This window comes from Empidonax traillii, unplaced genomic scaffold, assembly GCF_003031625.1.
Source record: "Empidonax traillii isolate 1590-97213 ecotype Southwest subspecies unplaced genomic scaffold, ASM303162v1 scaffold481:size658601, whole genome shotgun sequence".
In the NCBI taxonomy this organism is placed as follows: domain Eukaryota; kingdom Metazoa; phylum Chordata; class Aves; order Passeriformes; family Tyrannidae; genus Empidonax; species Empidonax traillii.
Window position 1 is genome coordinate 305,240 of NW_020955674.1, and position 22,980 is coordinate 328,219.

General features: G+C 36.6%; 1 protein-coding gene across 3 annotated transcripts in view; it reads right to left on the bottom strand.

Annotated features, from left to right (window-relative positions):
* The window catches only part of ADK (adenosine kinase), a 274,114-nt gene that overhangs the window by 40,488 nt on the left and 210,646 nt on the right, over window positions 1-22,980 (bottom strand). For all 3 annotated transcript variants that reach the window (XM_027896130.1, XM_027896128.1, XM_027896129.1), the window contains 2 exons: window positions 7,643-7,678; window positions 988-1,102 (listed from right to left, as the gene is read on the bottom strand). In XM_027896130.1, coding sequence (XP_027751931.1) covers window positions 988-1,102; window positions 7,643-7,678 — 151 coding nt within the window. The remainder of the gene's footprint in view (window positions 1-987; window positions 1,103-7,642; window positions 7,679-22,980) is intronic.

Sequence of the window (22,980 nt, forward strand, 5' to 3'; positions counted from 1 at the left end):
CCAGCTCTCAATGACTGCTTTCTATTTCCTTTAAAACAGTTTGTAGCTAACAAAATAGGGGAAGCAGCAAACTATTGGAGAAATCATTCAAATTGCTGCTAGGAATGATCTATATAGCAGTGACATACCTACTTAGTGCCTGGCCCTGCAGCCACAGTCTGAAGCCAATTCTGATTTCGAGGCAAATATTGTATGAGTAAGCACCAGTCCCTCAGGTGCAAAGCTTCCTCAACTTCACTTGATTTTCAAAGGAGGAATTCAGCCCTGACTAATAACTTAACTTGTGAAGGAATGAACTACTAAAATGGCTTGCCACAGCACATGTTTTTAATAGCTTTATTTAGTCTAGAAGCAAAGGTGGACAGAATTAAAGAGACTGTCAAAAGGTAGGCAGTCATGTTTATAATGCTTAAATCTGTGCATCGTACATCATCAATTTAGACAGCAGAAACTACTTGTATCCCTGCTAGAACACCTTTTTCCCACGTACTCCTTTGGGAATTGAAGAGCAGACGGCTGAGAAAAGCTAAAGTGAGACTTTCTGCTCAAAGCAAAAAAGCCTGGAAATTCACTTAGTACTGGATTTCACTTCCTCCTCTTCACAAATGTTTAAATATACTACACTGTTGCACAGCTGTTCTCAGCAGGCATAGTGTATTCCTGTTTGCAGCAAAGATGGCTACACAGATAAAATCTCAAGTCATAAAAATCTGAGTAAAACCAACTGGATCAATATTTTAGATCTATGTTATAAAAAAAGAACTTAAGATGTTCATAACTAAATTCTCAGGCATTCTTGTGAAGTATTAACTTTTTAAATTCAGAATCTTAAAACAATTAAAAGCATTAAAGATGAGAAATATGGACTAACATCAAAAGGCAAATGCTCTGACTATCATTTAACAGTCTGAATTTGTAAAACCACAACTTGTAATTGTTTAACTGGAATATTTACTGTGAGTGACAAGGGAGATTTGAAAAATATACCTGTAGCCATTACAGTGTCATCTTTCCCCTGGGTAAAGATCACGATTCGCTGCCTTTTAGTGTTCACCTTCGGCAGGGCTTGTGTCTTCCGGGCTATCTCTTTTATGTCTTCAGTCTATTCACGGAGAGAAAGAGAATTCTTGTTACCAGCATACTAGAGTGGTGAGAGATTAGAACTTTATTAGCAGATCAAAGATTTATTTTCTTACAGCTAGGTATAAAATAGACTTTATTGTCAGTAGAGGAAGATTTCTAAAAGGAGGAATACCTCATTCTCTGAAGGGTTTATGTAGTACTATGAGGCCACTGTTTTTAATCTTGATAATGATAGTTCAGCTATTCCAAGTGCTGCAAAACTGCAAAGCTAACAAAGGACTTAAAGAGCATTTCTTAATGAGCAATTAGTGGGTTTCTTTGCTGCTGACTGGATTCTAACCCTACCTATCATAAAATTAAAAATAAAATTGGTAAGAGAATACTTTGGATAAACTCTGAGCCTGATTTTCATCCAATTTAGCCAGGTTTTATACTACTATAATCCCTCTGATTTCAGCAGGATTACAAATACTGTTTCTCAAACTTCCCTACAATAACTGGTCTCATCAAGTAAACTGTAGACTGCAGCACCTGAGAGGGTGTGCAGCCAGGGTGCCCACTGGTTGCACAACTGAGATGCAGAGAAGCAAAGTGTAAAAGGTATATTCAGTGGGGCACAGAACATCACCCATTTTCTGAAACACGGCTAAAGTGCAAAAGTTTCAGACATCTTCACTTTAAAAGGATGTTGTACTTCCCTGTGCATGTGGGTAGGAACAGACACACTGGCATACCGAACTAAACCTCTCGTCCACCCAGTGTCTTTGACAGCAACAAGCTTGGAATGTTAGAACTGATGCACGAAATTCTAACAACACAACTTGTCATTACAGTGTTATACTTTCTGTTATCACTGTTGCCCTATGATCTGAAACATAAGAATTTCAATTTCTAATTGACTTAGTTTTCAATCTAATCTAAATATACGTATTCCTATATTTACTTGGGTTAACATCGAACCCATTTATAATGCCATATGGGAAGCTTCTGTTGTCAGATTTATCTCAAGTCATTAAGTTCTACAAATAAACTTTGGTATATATAATCTATTTCTTTCAATAATTTATGTATTTTTCCTTTTTTTTCTTCTTTTATTTCCTAACATTATTCTGTACTAGTGCTACTTACTGTGTCTCACTTTATTCATATCTGTGTTAAACAACACCACACTATTTTCCCAGTTTGCTCTTGTGTACAGGGAACTGTAGTGAAATGTGGTGAAGGGCCAGTGTTGAATATATGAAAATGTAACAGTACTTTCTCATTGTTCTGTGTACTGTTCCTTATGAATCCAAACTCATTTTTTAACACTATCACATATTGAATAGAGTTCATTTTCAAAGCTGTCCGGAGGAGTTTCAAGTAATTTACCAGAGTTGCTACAATTATTTTATATTATTATTAAATTGATTTATATCTTTCAAAATCAGCATATAGTGTTGTTTTGAAACCCAGGTACAGCATGTGCCATTTTGACAAGAGACTGATTATTTTTCATCAGAAGGTCAGGTAAATGCTTCAGGAACTATAATCTGCATATCAGTCTGTCTTGGTTACCTGCTTTTTTTTGTTTTTCTTTTTTTGTTGTTCTTCCAGCACTTCATCTTTCCTATAGACAGAGAATACCCCTGGGCTATATATTTACCAACACACACTGATGTGAAAATTACGTACCCCTTCTGCAACACTCTTAGCTTCCCTTTAATTTCTTCCCCAACTTTGGTAGTCAGAGAGCCCATTGATTTATACACATTTGGAAAACATGAAAATAGTTTCCCCTTACTTAGTGGCCTCTTTATCTCTTTTTAAAATTCTCTCATACTTTTAATTTCCATATACGATGCTCTCACTTGTGTTATTTCTTCCTTCCTCCTGCTTAGACAGTTAACAAAGCTTTCAGAAGGCAATGTCTTCCATCAGAGAAGTGAAGAACTTTGAACCCCCTCTGTGTGGACTGAGGACAGTAAAAAGGGGACATCTTATCCCTAATTCTCAGAAGGTGATGAGTCCCTTAAAGATGCCAGAGAAAAGCATTGAAATTGCTGCTACTCTGTTTTGAAATGTCTTTTTAAGAGGTTTAAGAACAGCAAGTATCAGCTGGCAGCACAAGCTGTTGAACAGGGGATGAATGTAGAATACAGCCCTCCAGCTTGGTAATATGTAGGATTCTGAAGGTTAACCTAAATACTGAAATATTTCAGGCCTTGATAATTAAGAGATCCACAAACTAGAAACTGCAATAAATCATCATGAAGATCAAAGGAAACAGGAGAGAGGTGTTTAGTTTTTGCTAAGTTGGAAGTGGGTACTGGTGACTTTATTAGGCATATTTACAGTGGAGTAAAACAGGCACAGAAATCAAAGAGCTTGAAGATATTTGTGCAATGTATTTACACGCACGTTGAATTTTGAAAGGAAAATGATGAAGTTATAATAGGAGAAAACGGCATGATCAGAAGATGATTTCTTCAGCTTAAGGAAGAATAAAGATTAACTTACACGAAGAGAGGACCCTGAGGAAAGAGATTAGTGAAGAATGAGGGTAAAGGATGAAATAAAGTAGACAGGGAAAGAAAGCAAAAAGCACAAATATTTTCAGGAAGAATTAAATATATAATAAGGATGTAAAGCATAGGTACAAGGAAGGTATTTAGGAGGAAAAGGTAATTTTTCAAAAAAAGCAGAAATTTCCAGACAGAGTGATTTGGAGATTTGTGTCTGACTGTGAAGGCTTTAAAAGTAACTGAATAGCATTTTCTGTGAAAATTAACTTGACCGTTTTCAGACAAAATCACTTTCTATACTAATTTTTTCAAAGGAAGAGAATAAAATAGAGCTTATTTAGTGGAAGAGCTTCAACGTCAGTGTTGAGGAGGCTTCAACTTATGCACAATATATCTCCATTTTACCATTATGATGTATTTTGAAGGTACGACTGTGACCTTATACAATATGTGAATATTTACAACTTAAGACTGCAGAGGTACTATGCCTCTTATTTCATTGTCAGGCAAACATCATGAAATGTTTTCATTTCCTATTTCTGTTCAGAATGTATGTAATATTTTCAAATAATATAATATATATATGTATAATATTTATTTTGCACTGACTCGTACCTGTCCACTTACTGAGACTTTCTTACACATCCTGTGTCTACGGACATGGCTGATACAACTGTACTGGTTTGTGGTCCTAAAGCCTCAATAATGTGCCCCAAATTCACAGGATAATCAAACATATCCAATTATATACTTGAATCTGATTTAACAAAGCTGTCATACAAATCTCACTAAAGCATGATTTGCCTATTGATGCTGCAACTGAAAAAACTCACATGTGGCATTCATTCCAGCAAGTAAGTGGAATATTCCCATGTGAAGAAAGCACATCAGAAATCCCAGGATCAGACAAAATATGTGAAAAGCTAAGCTAGACAAACCAGGTCTTCTGGTTTCTGCCTCTGAACAGATACCCAATAGCTGGGACTGCCACAGCCCTGAGCTAAACAGGCCACTGAAACCATTGAAAACAGTGGATCTGTGCAGTGTACCTTGTTAACTTGAAGACCTAAATCTGGTTCAGGATGCAAAAACTCTGATTTTGTTCCCCAGCCAATATGTACGCAGGAGGAGACCTCTACCTCTAACAAGAGAAGTCATTTTACCATGCTACCAAGCAAGTCACGCTACCAAGGCCTTAGATACCTACTGTTCCATTCACTTTGTTTTCCTTCTTCGGTTGACAGACAGAATTGAACCCTAAGTATTACATTTAAAGGATGATTTTGCTTTCCTAATTCCCACACAGAAGAAGCAGCAAGTTCTCCTTTTGTAAAAACAAAACCTCATAAAGCTTTGTTATCTGAAATGTATTGGAAACATCCAGTTAAAATATACTGGCAACCATTCTATCACTTCAATGGAAACCAAGTCTGAGAGCTTCCCTGGGATAAAAATTGTGACTGCTATAATGGATTACTGAGATGACTGCAACGTACAATTAGGATGAAGCACTGTCTTTGCAGACATTGTTTAATAGTTTTAAAATGTCATAGGACGTGAAATTCACAAAAAAACCCCTAAACCCCACACTGACACTCTCCAGGAAGAGACTACATCAGAAATAATGTTCTACTTCTGATTATTACAGGTAAGTGTTGGTCAGAAGATAAAGTGAAGGAAATAATGGTCTTCAAATATAGTGACTGATTTTACAAAAATACCTTGTATTTCAGAAAAGTACAATGGAAAACTAACTGTTGGTAAAGTGAAACATAAAAATTTCTTTCAGTGTACTTTCTCTTTCAAAGAAAAAAACCAGATTCTGTCACTGAAGTGTCTTCTCCTGTCTATGACAGGATTATATTTCTTCAGAAAAGGTGTATATTTTCCTGAAGTTGTCTTAAATTGTAACTAATTTTTTTTCTTTTCAAAAACTGTTTCAGATACACTTATCTCAATCCATGTTTAAGAGATGCATTTAGTACACAAAACTGTTAAAATTACTCTGAGGTAGAACAACTGATTCTTTATGCTAAAATATTTCTGATTAAAAAATTCCAGGTGGCAATTCAACTGCAGCCACCAGCAACTTTTTATTACTTCTATGATAAACATCCTCTTATTTTTTGCCCTGGTCAATCAAGTCCTTTCCTTTACTTTGCCATTTCTACCAGTTATTTATTCTCAATCACAGAATCAATATCTCAAGCTTTTGAGAGTTGTTGGAAACTTTTCTGGGGTTTAATTGAAAGGCTAATTGAAGTTTCTCTGAGGTTTTTGTAGGATACTTAAGTGTGATTTTTTTTTTTTTTTGCCTCCACAGCACAATGGGAGAACACAACTGTGGATGCTTATCAAGTTTTACACATCTCTGTCAGCAAACTTGACATGTGAGTCGTTGCCAAGCAAGGGGGTAATAAGAGATAAGATCATAATCATTGTGCACTTTACTGATATGCTGTAATCAAATGTGGCAGATTTAGGATGTTCAGGAGGAACTGTGCTAAAATCTCTAAGCAAGCACTAATGGAAAGGTTAATATGACGGTAGTTAGCAGACACCAGCAAAAGCAGTTTGTCACTAGAGCTGAATTTAAACCAGGCACATTCAAAGTCTTTAGCTCAAGGGGGCAATAAAAATATAGAATGGGTAGACTTAATACACTACTTCCTTTCTTTTTACTGTCTAGCTACCAGAGGGCACCAATAATTCCTTATGCTTCATATTTTGGAGGCATCTGTGAAATTCATTCATTTGCTAGTATAAACTCAAAGTGTATTTTTATGCTTAAGAATACAGATTATACAAATGAAAATTGACAGTGATAAAAAGTCCTGATTTCTGCAAAGCAGCCACATGAATTTCGGAAACATAAAATGAAATGGGACAGCCCACAGTTTAATATCTAAAACAGTGATGGCATTGATGTACCTGCTGATGTACGGCTCTAAAGAAATCTAAATTGTAGAACAAAAGCTGTCAGTCTTTCCCTGTTTTTTTTATATGCAACAATCCACACACACAAGTGGCACATTCTTAAAGTGACGCAGTTTGAATCGCGCGGCTTCTATTATTTATGCAAAAAGGGTGTTGAGCAGTCAAACTACTATCTCTTCTCTTACACTGCAAACAAATCAATTAAGGTGGGTCTTATTCCAGTGGAAAAAAACATGCAAAAGGATTTATGTGTGTTCAGTTCTGCAATTTAGATTTCAGTAAGATCACTTACTATCTGCAAAATTAGCACAAGCCTTGTCACATTAATTATAGTATTTAAAACCTGCCTATTTGAATTCAGCATGAGAGACCAATAGCTGAGGGCTCTCCAGATTAAGCTATCTGAATGTAGCCAATGGGTGGTACTAGTCAAATAAATACCTTGAGAAGATGAAATCAAAAGCTCTGAAAATCACTGTAAAATCAACAGTGTTTACTTCAAGAAAGTAGAGGATCAGACATTTTTAGAGTACAGATGGAAAACACCAACTCGAATATGTTTTGAAACACAAATTCCACACTACCCTTTTTAAAAGAAGCTCTTTGTAGAAGCATGGTTTACATTAATCAGTACCTAACAATTTTATATACAACCTTTCTAAAATTCATTTGCATAATGATAATCCGCATATGGCAGGGTTTAAGTTATTTAAGCGGTGTTATATTTCACTATTTAGTCTTGCTTCACCACTGCTTTAGCAGTGAATCCTTCTGGAGTGTAATGCAGCTAATGAGGTAGCTTTTTAACTGAACAAACTGACAGGTCCCATATCTGCAGAGGCAGCTTGAAACCGTGCCCAACCTCTCGGCTTCCCAAGAGGCTTTTCAAAATTCAATAAATAACATCTGTAGGCGATGTTGGGTGCAGACCTAGCAGAGTGCGTCATAACACTGAGCTGGCAGAACAAAGAAACCATGACGACTGCCAAGTTTCCATGGCAACCGCTGCGAGGCTTGGAGAGTATAATAGCACATCAATCATTGTCCAAAAGAACTTCATTATCAGCAAGAAAAAAACCTTTAGGATCTGTTTAGTGTGCAATTGTGGGTTAACTCACCTCAAAGCCTTGCTCTCTAGCAAAAGTGGCAGCTTCCTGAAATAATAAAAAAAGAACAGTTAATTATAAAGTGCTAGATAATGAAGAAATAACACATTTTGAAACTCATTCAGTCAGTTTTCCTTTTACATGATTATCTCAATATAGCCATATACAGTTGTTCGATTCTGATAGTCGCACCAAAAGCTTCCCCCTCCTTCCCTCAAGCCCAACAACAGTACAATGTCAACACATTTCACAAGTTCAAATAAAGAAGGTACAATATTTTTTTTTTTCAAGCGAGGAAAGTTACTTCTGGAGATAGGACTTTGACTAGGAAACCACTACTTCAAATCCAGACAAACACCCTTCAGACATATTTTTAATTGAAATTGTATCGCATCTCCATTTATGTATGGCACACATGTTATCAAGCCATTTAAAAAAATCATTTGTCATCTACAGTGCATTAAAAAAGCAGGATCACAAAATGTGCTCGAACCCTTGTGGTAGAATCAGATGAACATTTTAAAATACTCTTGATGTCTTAATCACTGCTTTAGGCAATTTAACTATGTTCTTTTCCTGAAAGAACAGAGGAAACATCAGGGTATCAGAATGCCCTCATGTCTTATTTATATTAATTGGAGCAATTAAAATCTGTTTTGAAATTAAAGTAAGGGGATGGAAGACAAGAGCAATGTTTCTCCTTTACTCACTTTCTACCTTAACATTGGAAATATTGCAGAAACCCCTAAAAGTCTCTGTTTTAACTTGCATTCTTCCAGATTATCTTTGCCAACTGATACTAACTGAGAGATAATCTCGAGCCAAAATGGTGAGTTAATCCAACTAAACAAAAATAACTACCATACCAAACGAGCCCAGGGTCCCTCCATGAGGTTTTGGTGATGCAGAAAATACATACTTGTGGACCTATACTATCTGTCAATTTGGGGGCAATAGAAGAATTGGATGTGGGTACAATTGATTATAACAACAGTAAGTTGAGGTTAATAAAATGTGATAAGCTGAAAAGCACAACTCCTCAGGCTGCTTCACTGCAGAAACATAAGGCTGACCGGGTTAGCCTTAGCTGATGTTGACAGAAAAACTGAATCATGGTCCTGACAATTGGGTGCGGGCAAGGTTAGCCACTTTGACAATTTACTTACAATTGAATCCCTTCTTGTACATCACACAGGCAATGACATTTGCTAGCCTGGCTGTCAAGAAGGAGTGTAGGGTTCAAAGATATCATGCAGTGTTTTCCTAAACCAGCATGTGATTAACAAAGCCTATGCTCATATGAAAAAAGGAGCCTGCAAGCTTCCACTCTGAAGTGATGCACTTACAATGAACCGCAACACAATCAAGAAAGCCTCAAATGGGACTGTGACACGGGGGAAAAAAAAAAAAAAAGAGAAATAAAGGAGTGATAAGGAGGAAGAGAATAAGAAAAGTGCCTAAAAATTATGTCTTGTAGCCAAATAACTTCTTTAACCTCAGGTTTTTGGTCCTGTAATTGAAATAGGAAGTCACACTGATTTGTCCTAAGGGGATTTCTTTAAAATCCTAGTGCAGCAGGACGTAAACATCTGTGTTAAAATATTGTCTGGCAGGGAAATGGGACACCAGTACAAGAAATAAAAACTATTCCAGTGAAATGGTGCTTTCTTGTGTGTGAAGCTTTGAGAGAATTCATCTTCATTTGCTGTACTGGGGCACCCATGCATAGCACATGTGGTTTGAAAGACCTGGCCCTTCCACAAGAAGGGATAAATGATTGCACATTTGTTAAAAAGTATCTCGTCTTCAGATTCTCCTGTTAGAGCGTCATCTTTTAGCCTGGTCTGCTGCCTGGCTACATGAATAATGGCAGCTAGCATACAATCATAGATTTTCCTGCAGTTGACCTTTAATCTCAGGGTGTCTGAACACGCCAAAGAACAACAGCAATCTTAATTTTCTTCTCTTCCATCAACTGAACCTCAGAACAACTCCTGAGCAGCTTATTTCAGTAAGGACTGTGCCTACAGCCCCCTAAAAATCAGCCTCTCTCAGAATGAGATCCCTTTAAGAATTAAGGCCCTTCCAGTAAAAAAAGCTAATAAAGCTCAAAACACACATTTGGATTCTACAGTTTGGTGTTTGCAAAGCGCTGAGAAATGTGAGGCAGGCTCTGAATGCTAGGGACAGTTCAAAGTAAATTAACCAGATAAAAGCGATGAGAACCTTTTAGTATCTATTCACAATAACAGTGAGAACAGGAAACAAGCAGAACCCATCTGTGCAGCCCTAGGGCACCTCATACTGAGCTTCACGTCTCTAATAAAGTAGTCAGGTTAAAATCTAAGTGGCTGTAACATGTGGAGACTGCTCGGGTTACAGCGGCCAGCCGGGGCGTTCCCTGATGCAGGTGATAATCAGTATGATAATCACTATATTTACAGGCTTTCCATTTTATATCTGACATTGAAAATCACGAAGAAGGAGGGATTAAGGAAATAAACAACCTACACAGAAGCTTTACTGCTCCCCAGAGAATGCAGCATTTTCATTCATGTGTGACATGCGACAACAGCAAAGCAAAACAGCGACAGAACAGAATTTTCTTAGGAGGCTTCATTTCTCATCAAGAGTTCTTTCAGTTTTGATAAACTTTAAACATTATTCATTCATTACTCCAACTCAGCATTTTCAGAGCTATTTTCTGTTATTGTCTACAACTGAATATCTCATTTCATAAAACCCTCTCCCTAGCTTTTCACTCTTTCATACAATATATTAAAAACTCATACTCCTTTTTCTATATAATCTTTTTACTAACCGTGACAGCAAATTTATTGTTGTACCACCTAAAGTAGAAATGGGATTTGGCTTTAGTTGTGAAATGTCATTTGACTCATGTCATTTAGGGGGGGAAAATATCCTAAGTACAGTCATTCTGAAAGAGCCTGTGTGCAACGTTACTTAATGGCAGTAACACAATGTCACCAAAGTTAACACACACCCTCTCTTTGCATAATAGTGAGCAGTTTACACAGGAAAGCGAGACAAATTAAAGAGATAACAATAAAAAAGACAACTTCCGTTAGGTCTGGCCTTGCTGTTTTGTTGAATTTGCTTTCTAGCTGAAAACGATTTCCATTCTCGCACGTATTTTATTGCTGCTGAAGTCCCAGCTGAAAACTATTTCTATTCTTGCATGTATTTTATTGTGGTCGGACTCCCAGCATTTAGTAAAAGGAGCTGTTTATAATCTACACACAGGCTAATTTTAACAGGACTTGTTAAAATTCTGAGCCCTTTTATCACCAGCAATACAAACTATTTGCTTATAAATAAACAGAAACATACCCTCCAAACACAGAATCCATCAGCATCAGCATCTGCATTCCTAGGAGTATTTGTTAGCCCCCTGCGTTAAGAGACTTTTATGATTATAGAGTTAAGATGGCTCAACTTCAATAATCTCATGTTTGGTTTGCCATGAGACACAGAAGGCATGTCATATATTAAATATTCTTGACACATCCAAAATTTTTTTTGTTGGTACCAAGGCTTTATGATTACTTGATCAAACTAAAGCCAAAATGGTAACAAATGCATGTTGGGTTAAAATTAATTCATGTAGGCCAACATAAAACTCAGGCAGTTGCATTGCAGAGCATTTAAAACCATGTATTGCCAAAATTAGCTGACAAAGGAGGTTTCAAAAGCACCACCAACATTATTATCTACATTTTAACCTTTATATGGAAAAAAAAAGGAGCACTGTAAACTAAATTTGCATTTCATTGCCGAAATCAACATTATCTCATAAAGAAATGATAAAACAGCAGGACAGCAATGATACCCTTGTACACTGAATGCATTTCCCATAATTACAAATGAAAGCAAATGCAGGGGACACTGAAGCTAATCCCTCCCTTGTCATCCTTCTTGGTAGAGAACATATCTCATAGAATAACCTCAACTCATATATTACAGTACTACCCCCTGGATTTGATTTACTATTTCTAATTTAATTGGGAGATTACTGACAGGTTTTGAGGGAGTTCCTACTGCATTAACTGTAAACTTCCTGAATTACCCAAAATATACCCTATTCAGGAATATCATCCTCTTTTTCTGCATAATAAATCTGTGACTCAGTGGGTTCAGACCAGCCCATGAATCAATGTAATCTCAAGCCAGCACACACATAGAGTTATGTGTAACTACAGAGGATGATCCTTGCAGCTCAGTGCAGAGCAGAGTGCATAACAGTAAAAAGAAATAGAAAAGCAAACTTGAGTGGACTCACTCAATGAGAAATAGTAAATGACTATGAGGACCATAGACTTCATGTCTGCATTTGATGGGACCATTCCTACTGGTATCAACCATGTCTGATTAGAATTTAAATAGTACTTCCAACACTGTATCTTACAAATCTTTCTGAACTGCTAAAAACTTCCATAAATAAATCTTAAACATTTCCTTCCTTTCCTACATTTCAGAAGCACGGATTGTTAGTTTTCTTCCATTTACATTGTTTCCTTGAACACACTTAAGGTTACAGTAATCTCCCTCAGATAATTCCCTTTTTCTTCAGTATAACCATTTACTACTATCCATCCCACTGATGAGTTCAGCTCCGATCCTGGCATAACTTTGCGTTCTTTACATCCTCCCTTGCTTTTCTACAGATTGTGTTGTTTGTGGCAACAAAGTTAGTTTCAAAAATCTCCAACACTAAACTCTTGTTATCTAAATGAGTGACAACTGAAATAAACATATGGGAATATAGAGGTAGGTGCTGAAGATTTATATTTCTGAAACATCTTTTTTCCATTATTTTCCAAAGGACAGTAGATTTGTACAAAAAACAAAACCAAACACCACCCCCCCAATAATGTATTATTGTCTCATTGCAATATAGAGACATGAAAGTCTTTTCCTTTACTATAATTAACATTCATAGTTTACCTTTCCTTAAGTAAGCACATTTGTCCTTTGTATCTCTTCATCCCTTCTATCATCTTTCCCTGTCTTTAACAAGGAGCTTCCTCATAATATTCTGTGCTTTCAGAGCTATACCCTTGTTTTATATACTTCACAGGTACCAGAAACCTCAGGTTTCAACAGTATCTGTTGTGCCCAGTAATTCTGAATATGGGTCAAAAAAAGACATCTTTTGTTAAAATCTCCCTCTTTTTTTTGTTGGAAGATAAGTCACGAAGAATGAAATTTCAAGATCATCATGTGCCCTTCTTTTGGTACTTCCTTCATAACACATTGGTCACAGTGCAGGAGCTAAGTTAGTTTTTAAGGGGACTAATGAGTTGTGCCAGTCCATGTTTTTCACTCTCCCAGCTTCAAGCCAGTTTATGCTAAATATGACCCTGGAAACAGAGCTTAAGGCACAGAAAGGACGATGGATTCTTAATTGCTGCCTTTGAATTATAACAAAGATGTCATAAATACACCCACTAACTTCATGACACAGTTGGTGGGGTGCTCTTTTATCAAATCCAGGTATTTAAGGAAGCCTGTAAATGTGCAACAATATGATCTGTCTTTATACCACCCTTTCCTGTATATGCTACACAGAGCCAAACTAAGTTATATCTGATTTTATTACCTTTCTCAATTTTAAGAAAATAATACATGCACAGATACACACATACATCGGTATCATAGCAAAACCACAGTTCTTAACATGATGAATTAGCAGCATACAAGTACTACAAGTACTTTCATACAATGCAAACAGGGGTAATGTCAAAGCTGGGGTAACGATGATCCTGACCTACCTCGGGAATCAGAGGTAGATTCTGCTGAAGACCCTCTGATGATCAGTCGAGAAAATGACTTCAACAAATGGCTGCTATTATTTAAAATGAATGGATGGAAAGTCTACAGGACACAGTTCCAGCTGGATCACTAACCTTTAGTGCCAACAGTACATTTATTGTGGTTAGTGGTAAGACACATATGTTCCTCTTCATTCAGTGCTAAATAGTTATCAACAGTTACTCAAAACCCTATCCAGCCTTTTATGTCATTGCAGTCTAATTTAGACAGGAATTGCCTTAAGGTCAACTATTACACTGCACTGTGTAAAGGCAATATAAACGTGTATGCCTTTATTAAAAAATGCCCATTTATAAAGGCATTAAGGGCTCAAGAGGCAAATGCCATTTTATGCTATTTCTTTTTTGTTTTCTTTTCCCCAAAGACAGTTGCTTAATTATGGGTCATAAAAAGTTTGAGAAACAGAAGACAAAAGAACCACACAGCACATTTTCTGAAACAAATGGTGAAATTCTGCTACAACTGAGCAGGTTTGTGCTATACTTGGGGATGTGGTACATGGATGTAATACTTCAATCTAATTGTTGTTTGACAAGCATAGAGGACTAATCCTTGATTCAGTCAGTACTGTACACCTGTTCACATTTCAGAGAAGATCAATAAAAGTGGTCACAGAATGGGCAGACTCCACACACAGCCTGAGAATCAACACTGAGAATCAGCATCTACCCCTCACTGGTTGTTACTGAAGAAACCACAGCTGGCATCAACTGGATGGGCAGATTACCGTAAAGGAACACTAAGGTGTTTTTTACCCCTCTATCTTTTTTCCATAAGCAGTGCCAGACCCCAAAACTGCTTTTCTTCATAAAGGACAGATAGCAAGAATTTGTATCATATCCTAAAATATTATTTCAGCTTGCTCCAGCAATCCTAAAGACACTCGTAAATATATGTACACTGCCTTCACCCAGTAGGTGAAAATATAAAATAATAATAACAATCAGTTCAAGTGAATAATCGGAACAAATATAAATACCATTTGGGGTTAAAACTGTAAAGTTCAGAGGGATTCTGGCAGGGTACCAGAGGGTTTTGTCTGAAAAAACCTAGTGTGAAAAGAATTGAAAAAGAAACGTATTTCCTGTCCTGCTTGGGTTCACCCCAGAGTGTCTGTATCACATACAATTCATTAATATTCAAGCTATTTATTCTCCTATTCAGATTATTGCCAGAACTATAGTTCCTGCTAGAATCTTCTAGAGTAAGAATCACCCTGAGTCAGAGCTTAATGCCATTACAGGGTCTGCAACAGCTGCAGCAGGGATATGCCTCTGAGCCATTTTGAAATTTTATGATAGATAAAGTGCTATTGCTTGTATCTACCTCACATCCTTACCTAAAGAACTGAACTACCTGTGACTCTGCATGTGTGTCTCTCCTCACATATTATAAGCATCAAATGAGTGAACAACATTGACACCTTTTCTCCATACAAATATGTCTGTCTCTACCTTAAAAATAAATGCATCATGCTCAGAAGAGAGGGAGATGGAAAAAAAATCCACTAATTCCTTAAACATCATTGAATTGGGAGGACATAATAAAAATGAAAACAAATACCTTAAAACTAATAGCTAGAAGAGTTTTATATGCATATAAAAATAAAAGATGTGGTGGTCTTTTAAAGTCTTTATTACTGTTCACTGGATGCTCCCAGTGCTAACTTTCTGGCTGGAGGGTGACAAATGAAAATAAAAGATTGCATCATTTTCAACAAAGCCTTCTATGATTGCAACCACTCAAACTAGCCTGAAATCAGACAAGATATTCTCATCTAGCAATTTCAGATGAAGAGAATAATCAGATACTGTGCTAAAAGTGCTGGCTTAAAGCAGGACTTGTCTCTAGTCCAGCTAAAGGGGTAACACATTTTTAGTAGTGAAACTGAGTTGTTTTATATACTTTGTTTAGTGTGATGTCATGCACAGCCATTTAGAATTATAACTAAGGCTCTGGTATTGGGAACCCTGTAAAAAGCAATCATCACGTAACACTCTTCTTGTGCTGGGCTGGCTCTGCTTGTTAACTCTAGGAAGAAAATAAAGTTGCTCACTGCAACTTCTAGCAATAACACTAACTTTTAACTGATCTTCAAAATACATATTTTACCCTTTCAATGAATTTTGAAGCCAGCTGACTTTAAGATTCTTACTGGAGTTTCTTGTGCTGTTTAATGTTAATTCAATGATCCATTTATCTGTGTCAAGATATGAATATTCAAGATAATTTTTTTCCCTGAAATTTTCTGTAGCTACTTTTTCGAAAGAAAAACCTAGTTCTCAGTCTGTACTAGCAGTACTCTCTCACAACATGGTCATTGCATGGAAAAACAAAATTTCAATCTGACCACAGTTAGATCACTGTGGTCCTGACTGTAGAATATGAGCTCTGATTCCAGATGTGACTAAGGCACTATTTATCATCTTGGACAAGTTGCTAATTTCTTGCACTAAATTTTTAAAAAATCTATTAAAGTTAGAATTTAACTGCTTCTGATCTTTAAGTGTTAAAAGATGAGTGTTTTTTTGGTATGTTTGTTCTTTTTCCATGAGAAGCCATCCTGCACCTGAGACCAGCTAAAACAGAGTAGAGATTAAAAGAATAGTCAAATAATGGAATAAGAGGTATATGATTCCAACATATTTTAGTGTATTACAAAAGCTACAGAGTGGCTCTAAACATCATCTAGTCCAACCCTACTCCTCAAGCTGGGTCAGCTAAAGCAGGTTGCCCATGACCATTGGATTTTGAATATCTCCAAGGATTTCCACACCCTTCCTGGAAAATCTGTTCCAGCATTCAACCACCATCACAGTACAGTTTTTTTCCTTATGCTTAAGTGGAATTTCCTGTAGTTGAATTTGTTCCTGTTGCCTCCTGTCCCGTCCCTGGACACCACTGTGAAGAGCCTGCCTCCATCTTATTTACTGCCTCTCATTAGTATGCATTGTAAGATCTCCCTGAGCCTCCTCTTCTCGAGGGTCTCAGTCTTCTCTCCTCAAACAACAGACATTCCAAACCCTCAGACATCTCAGTGACATCACAGAAAAGTTAGGATGGAAAAGAAACAGCTAAAGAAATAAAGCAGTTAACCACAGCCATGGAGCAGGTGAGGACAGTCATGAACCAGACCAAACTTCTGCACTGACAAATAAGCAGTCTCTCAGAGACTTGGAAAAATCCTCCATCCAGCTTCTGCAGGCCAAAGGACTGCTAGCATCAGTAAAGAACACCAAAGATGAAGGAAACATGAAAGTCCATTAATGGGTTCACGTGGGTTAGAATGTGCTTGGCAGCAGACATTCAAATTACCCATAACCAATTGCTTCATGCATTCAAATAACTCTCATTTCATTATAATTGCTTTTTCCTTTAAAATCTGGCTTAGATAAAAAGATCATGACTATTCTATTGGTCGGGTTTGTTACTATGCTTTCAAACAGGAAAGTAATTTTTTTTGAAAAGTGGGATATAGAATTTCTATGACAGAAATGAAACTATAAGCATTCTCAGCACTCCTTTTTACTTTTAAAACACCATGCTTGTAAGAAAAAAAAAAGTTAGATGGAAAAAAAAAAGTATGAATATGTATTAATTCCTATAGGAAAAAAAAATCCTCAAATTAGATCATGTAATTACGGTAAATTACATTCCTGCATCAAAGATCAGTAATCTTTCACCTAATACATAACAGCATAATTATGACAACAACTTATTTGTTGAAAGTGCACAGTTTAGCAATGCATTATTACATGGATAACTACTCAAACCCCTTTCTTTCAGTGTGATCCTCTGCTCTATGATGCACTGGATATGCAGCAGTAACACTGATAAGATGACTTCATAGTGGTTTTGCCTGTCAGGCATTTGCCTTTCCTGTTAAATCAACTTTATGTACGCACACATACATGACTTTCAATAATGCATATACAGATCATGACAAAACAAACATGATCTCCCTCTCTGAAACCTTCTGTGTTTCAGTTTTCTGTATGACCCCATTCTCCAAACCCTTCTAGGTTAAATCAGTGTTTTTTGCAAGCATTTCTATTAATAGATCCCTAACTAAGGAAAACAAAAAGGTACCTAAAATGGAATCACAGCCACTAAAATACCACCTATCACCACTTTCATGTTTTCTGAGCACTTGAAGGTTATAAGGACCTACAGCTCTAGTTTGAGACATACCGGTTACATCACCATTCATGTCAAATAGTCCTGATGGATCTTTTTGTTACTATGAAGTTATTTTGCTTTGTTAATATAATTGCAATGACTTATCTATTCTCTCTTAAAAATATCATATTCACTAGTTACAAAATATTAAAGTATAAATAGATTTTTCTTTCAGTATAATGACTGAGGTTGCTGCACAATTTGCTATGTACTATTTTAGTTCAGTTCATAACTCACAGAGAAAATTTTTAAAGCCAAGTTGAAAAGTAAAATTTGGACTCAATCCATGCAGAGAGAAAAGAAAGATTTGGTCAACATTTGAATGAAAGAAAATTCTGAGTTTCAAGTGTGCTCTTTTTACAAGAGCTGTTCTCTAAATCTCTGCTAAGCAAGGACACTCTCCCAGTGGCACCAGTGGTATATTCCAAAGGATTATAAAAATCTATCATAGTTTTCAAGCAATAATGTTTAAAAAATTTGGTACATAAGCATAAAAAAAATTTACCATCTCTGATTCCACTATTTGCACATTCTCCACATACTCCCAGACTCAAAGAACATTTTATTAATCCTCAGCTATACTTCAGAACAGTTACCATTTAACCTCTACTTCTGTGTCTTTAAAACGCGACATTTATTTTAGGATTTGTCTCACAACTATTTTTTAATTACTGAGATAACAGATTGACATTATATTTTAATATACATTTACATATTTGTTAACCATTACTATATGTTCAGAGTATATTAGCATATTGCAAATGAACCTGAAATTGCACCTGATATATTTCTTATTTTATTACATGACAAATGTAAGACTACATATTATTCTGAAGCTGAAATTAGTAATCATAGTAATAGTAATTCAGTTTTGGACAGGTTATTTTTAGCTAAGTACTTGCTCAAGCCCTTCACTGCAGAATTCTCACACCTCCTAAGTGTTCAGAAGTATAAATAATCTTTTTTTTTCCTCTGCCTGTAGTATTACATTTGTGTTTAAATATAACAGAAGTTATTTCAATCTATTTAGTTTGCCTCACACTTTCCAACACAAAGAATTCCTGTGATTTCTTCCAAGATGCTCGTCTCCTCCATTTTATGCAAAATTTGAAAAGAGCTGTGGGGTCAAAGCAGTGCTGTTCTTTTGTTCAGACTGCATTCCAATTTGGGCTCTTGAAAATTTACTTCCTTCTCTTATATTAGTAATAATTTTTTTGGCCAAATACCAGATAACAAATGAATGGGAACATTCTAAAACAGTAGTGCTATGCTTTCAGAGCAATAGTAGTGGCAATAACAGCACACCAGATGCTGCATTGGAAGTTTTATTTTAAAAAACAGCTATTTAGGGGTTTAGGGAAATGAAGAAAGAATAGCCTGAGACTTCTGAAAAGTGGCACAAATTTGTCGATTCTCCTTGTTTTGAAGTTTGTTTCTTTTTTTACTAAAAGAGCTACGAGGAATGTGGTGCTCATATAATATAGTAAAATCTAATTATGTTATAAACACACCAGAACAGATATTCGGCACTAGCAGACATGCATAAATCTTCCTAATTCCTTATCTCTTGTCAGATTTTTATATCATGCATGTTCCTGTTTCACTCAGGTTAATCAACTCTTCTGAATTATGCTTCAAAAAGTCACATATGACATCTACTGTGCCATGTTTTGAAAATTACTATGCTCTAAAAGGCATTTTGATCTTACGTTTAGACCATGAAAATGAACAGTTTATTTGGAGCCTGGCTGGCTTACATGGTGAGTGGTGAACAGTTTGCAGAGGATACTGTGCTAAAAGTGTCACTTTTAAAAATAATATTGAAGCAGTTCTTTACAAACATGGCACTTGTCCAAAGCACATATGGAACATAAATATAACCATAAAATTTTATGTACCAGATTTGACCAAGGTCTTGAGTGTTAATTTATATTTTCTCCATTTTGCTGGAAGACTAGCTGCATTTGATAAAGCTACTTCATAAGGACTCTGTTCTACTAACATTTACACATTACACATCTGGACTTGGAAAAGGATTCTGAGTAAAAGAGCCAGCTAATGCAGATCTTGTTTACGTTACGTGCAATTACTCTTGTGTCATGAATCTCCCTGGGATATCAGAATGTGCTGAAGACACCCAAACAATATGTACTTCAAACAAAAGTGCAAAAGCCTGAGTGTTTCTGTCCCTATCACTGAGCTTGGTACACATGATCATGTATAAAAATTAATGGTATTTGTAATAATATTGCATTTCATTTTTATTAATTATTTGTAAGTAATTAGAGCTGCCCTCAGCATCTGAAGATCTCTGTTTGGATTGTTTTTCTCTCACAACTCGCTCACTGCAGCCAAGGGAACTAAGTGATGGCAGTTGCAACACTCAATTCAGTTACATAAACACATCTTCCTTGCCAGATTCCCCTGCGGTGTTCCCATTTCATGAAGTCAGTCTCTAGTATTTAGTAATGTACTGTACCAGCAAGTTTCTTTTCATGTCACAAAAAATTAGGTCCTCTGCTTCTGGCAGCAGAGCAGCATGTGTGTGAGCATCACGCACATGGAATCCACCCCACACCAGGTGGCTGCACCAGCAAGAGAACAGAGAAGAAATACAATACTCGAGCAGCTACAGAACAAGAACTGGATGTCAGATTTTAGCAGGAGAAAGACAGCCTTCATGTAGAAATCGAGGCAGATTTATTCCTAAGGCTGTTGCAGTGCCAACAAACGTGAATGCACATTACACCTTTAACCATAAACAAGATGCATGTGTTTCCTTGTGTACTGAGTGTATTTGTCAGTAATGATAAATAACACTCTGGCCAGACTATCCCTGTAGGTGTAAATGGAGTTACACTTTTTAACATCACAGCTGGAACAAACACACCTTTGACTATGAAAGCAGTATGTGGTAAAAGAGGTGAGACATAGACAGAGTGACTTAATCTGTCACACAGTCCATCAGCTGCAGGGACAAGGGGCCTTCTGGACAAAGTTTCCCACCACACCTGCCCATCAGTATGAGGTTGGGTGGTCACATTCCACTGACTTGCTGGAGCTTACCCTCCCCATGGACAGGTCACTGCTGAAGGCTTTCTGGTAAATTATATAGGGACTAGTGGCTGTATGTCTGTGCAAGGGTCAGAGACCTTACAAGTCTTTGGGCATGTTTACAGAAGGCAGTGGAGCATCACAGAGGTCTCGGAGCTACCTGAGCTACCAGCCTGCAAAGGTAATTCACGCCGAATCACACACCTTAACGTCCTCTAGAAGCACCAGCAACTTGTATCATCTAGTTTTGCAGGTTGCCTGTCCTGGGTCAGTTCAAATGTCTTTTGCTGAACAGTACACCTATGCACTTAGAGGATTATTTGTAAATTCCACTAGCTTCCTAGATAAACAGAAAAATACCATAGGGTTTTTTTCTGAGAAAGAAATAGAGAACAGAGAGAATCCAAATAAAACTTGAAGTAGCTAGAATTACTTATTAATGGTTAAGCATTATAACACAATGAAAGAGGCTTTTTTAAAAAAAATCTTACATACTTTTCAGTCAACATTGATGTTGTGTAAAAAAGTGTCCTTCTTTCTAATTTAAGACTTCATTTTCCTCTGGGGGTCTCTGATCACATTTAAACAGTCTAAACAGCAGCATTGCTAAATAGAGCTGGAATCTGAACCACTGGGTCTCCACCTTCAGTGCAAGAACTTAAGCAGGTTGGATCAAACTTCCCAGTTAAAGTAGTTCTCTAGCACTTCACTACAACTCCTACAGATAAATGTAATACCTAACAGCACCATGTCCACTTCCCTACCCAGCAAAGTGAGAGTCCTTCTTTGTGGGAAGAATTCTGACATTACACGATGCAAGGAAGACGAGATCAACCGTTATATGAAAGTAAATAAATTTTACTTTTGCATCTTCACATGGAATTGCTAATGGTTGGCTCCAAGTGTTGACATATTTGTTCAATAACTCATGCGCCCTGTTCCTCTTTAGTTAAACACATTTTCAAAGTAAGTTAAACAGGAATGAATCACTCCTGTTCCAGCATAAAATTATCCACAAATGAACACAATAAAAATCTGAGTTAAAGCTGTAGTGCTTAAAAAATAATGTGCTATCTCAGTTCAGATTAATTCTTCTGTGTAGACAAGTCTTTAATGAAGGAGAATGACTGAAATGGTGGATTAAGTCTGCAGTCCTACAAACTGCTCTGCTTCAAATATCCATATTCACAATTATTATATGTACATGTTATGTTAGCTCACATCTCACAACTGAGAAAACATAACTCAACTATAAGAAGAAGCAGTCTAGATCTGTGGTAAGATACTTTTCACCTTTCACTTGCCACGGTCACAAGTCATATTGAGGTAACTCACCACTGTGGTTAATGATGATTTGGAAAATCTAGTACTTGGCTTCTCAGTTCTACTGGTGTTAATGAGCTGCACACAAAGGCATAGAAGTTACTACCTAAATGCTTTATAAATTTGCCATTTCTAAAGTCAAAGAAGCAGCACATAATAATCACACCACTTCCCGTGCTGCTATTTTATCTAACACTAAAGACCTATGATTAGCCAAAAGATTTGTTTATGAGTTCACACTTAAAATCAGATAAAGTGTCTTCCTGAATATCCCAAATTATTTTCAAGAAATATTGCAGGTAGGCAACAATATTTCACAGAAGCCTAGAGATTAAGCATATAAAAGTGGAGGCTCTGCTATTAGAAGTCAGGGAGGCTTTCCTTCAGCTTGGTGGCAAAGAATTTACAATATTAGGGATGCTAACAACTCGAGATACATTTGCAACATAAAGCCTCCTGTAAATCAGTGTGTAACTGTTTGTTTAGAAAAGTGTGTGATACTCTCAACTTCTACTTTCAGTACTTGTACAGAAAATAATCACGGTTCAGGTGACATTTGGGTATTTTGTATTTCAGAACTAGCAAAGCAATCTGGTGACATGGTCATTGCTATGGTAACTACACTTTTGTAGTGAACATTGAAGTAAATAGGCACATAAAACATGTATAAGTTGTCACTATGTAAGTTACTGTTGCCCTGGGGCTGCAATAATTTCCTTCCTTTAAAATCGTTAAATCTAGCCATAAATACTTGGTATCTCTCAATGTCTTATTATTTCAATGAGATGACAAGGCTCCTCTTACATAATATAGTGCAAACACACAAGCACACCAATTTATCAAAATAGGAACTTTTTGAAGAAGTAATTTACTGGTCTGTAAGTAGCAAACTATGAACAGGTTTCTGGCCTGGATAAAGAAAATCACTCCCAAGTTTGCAC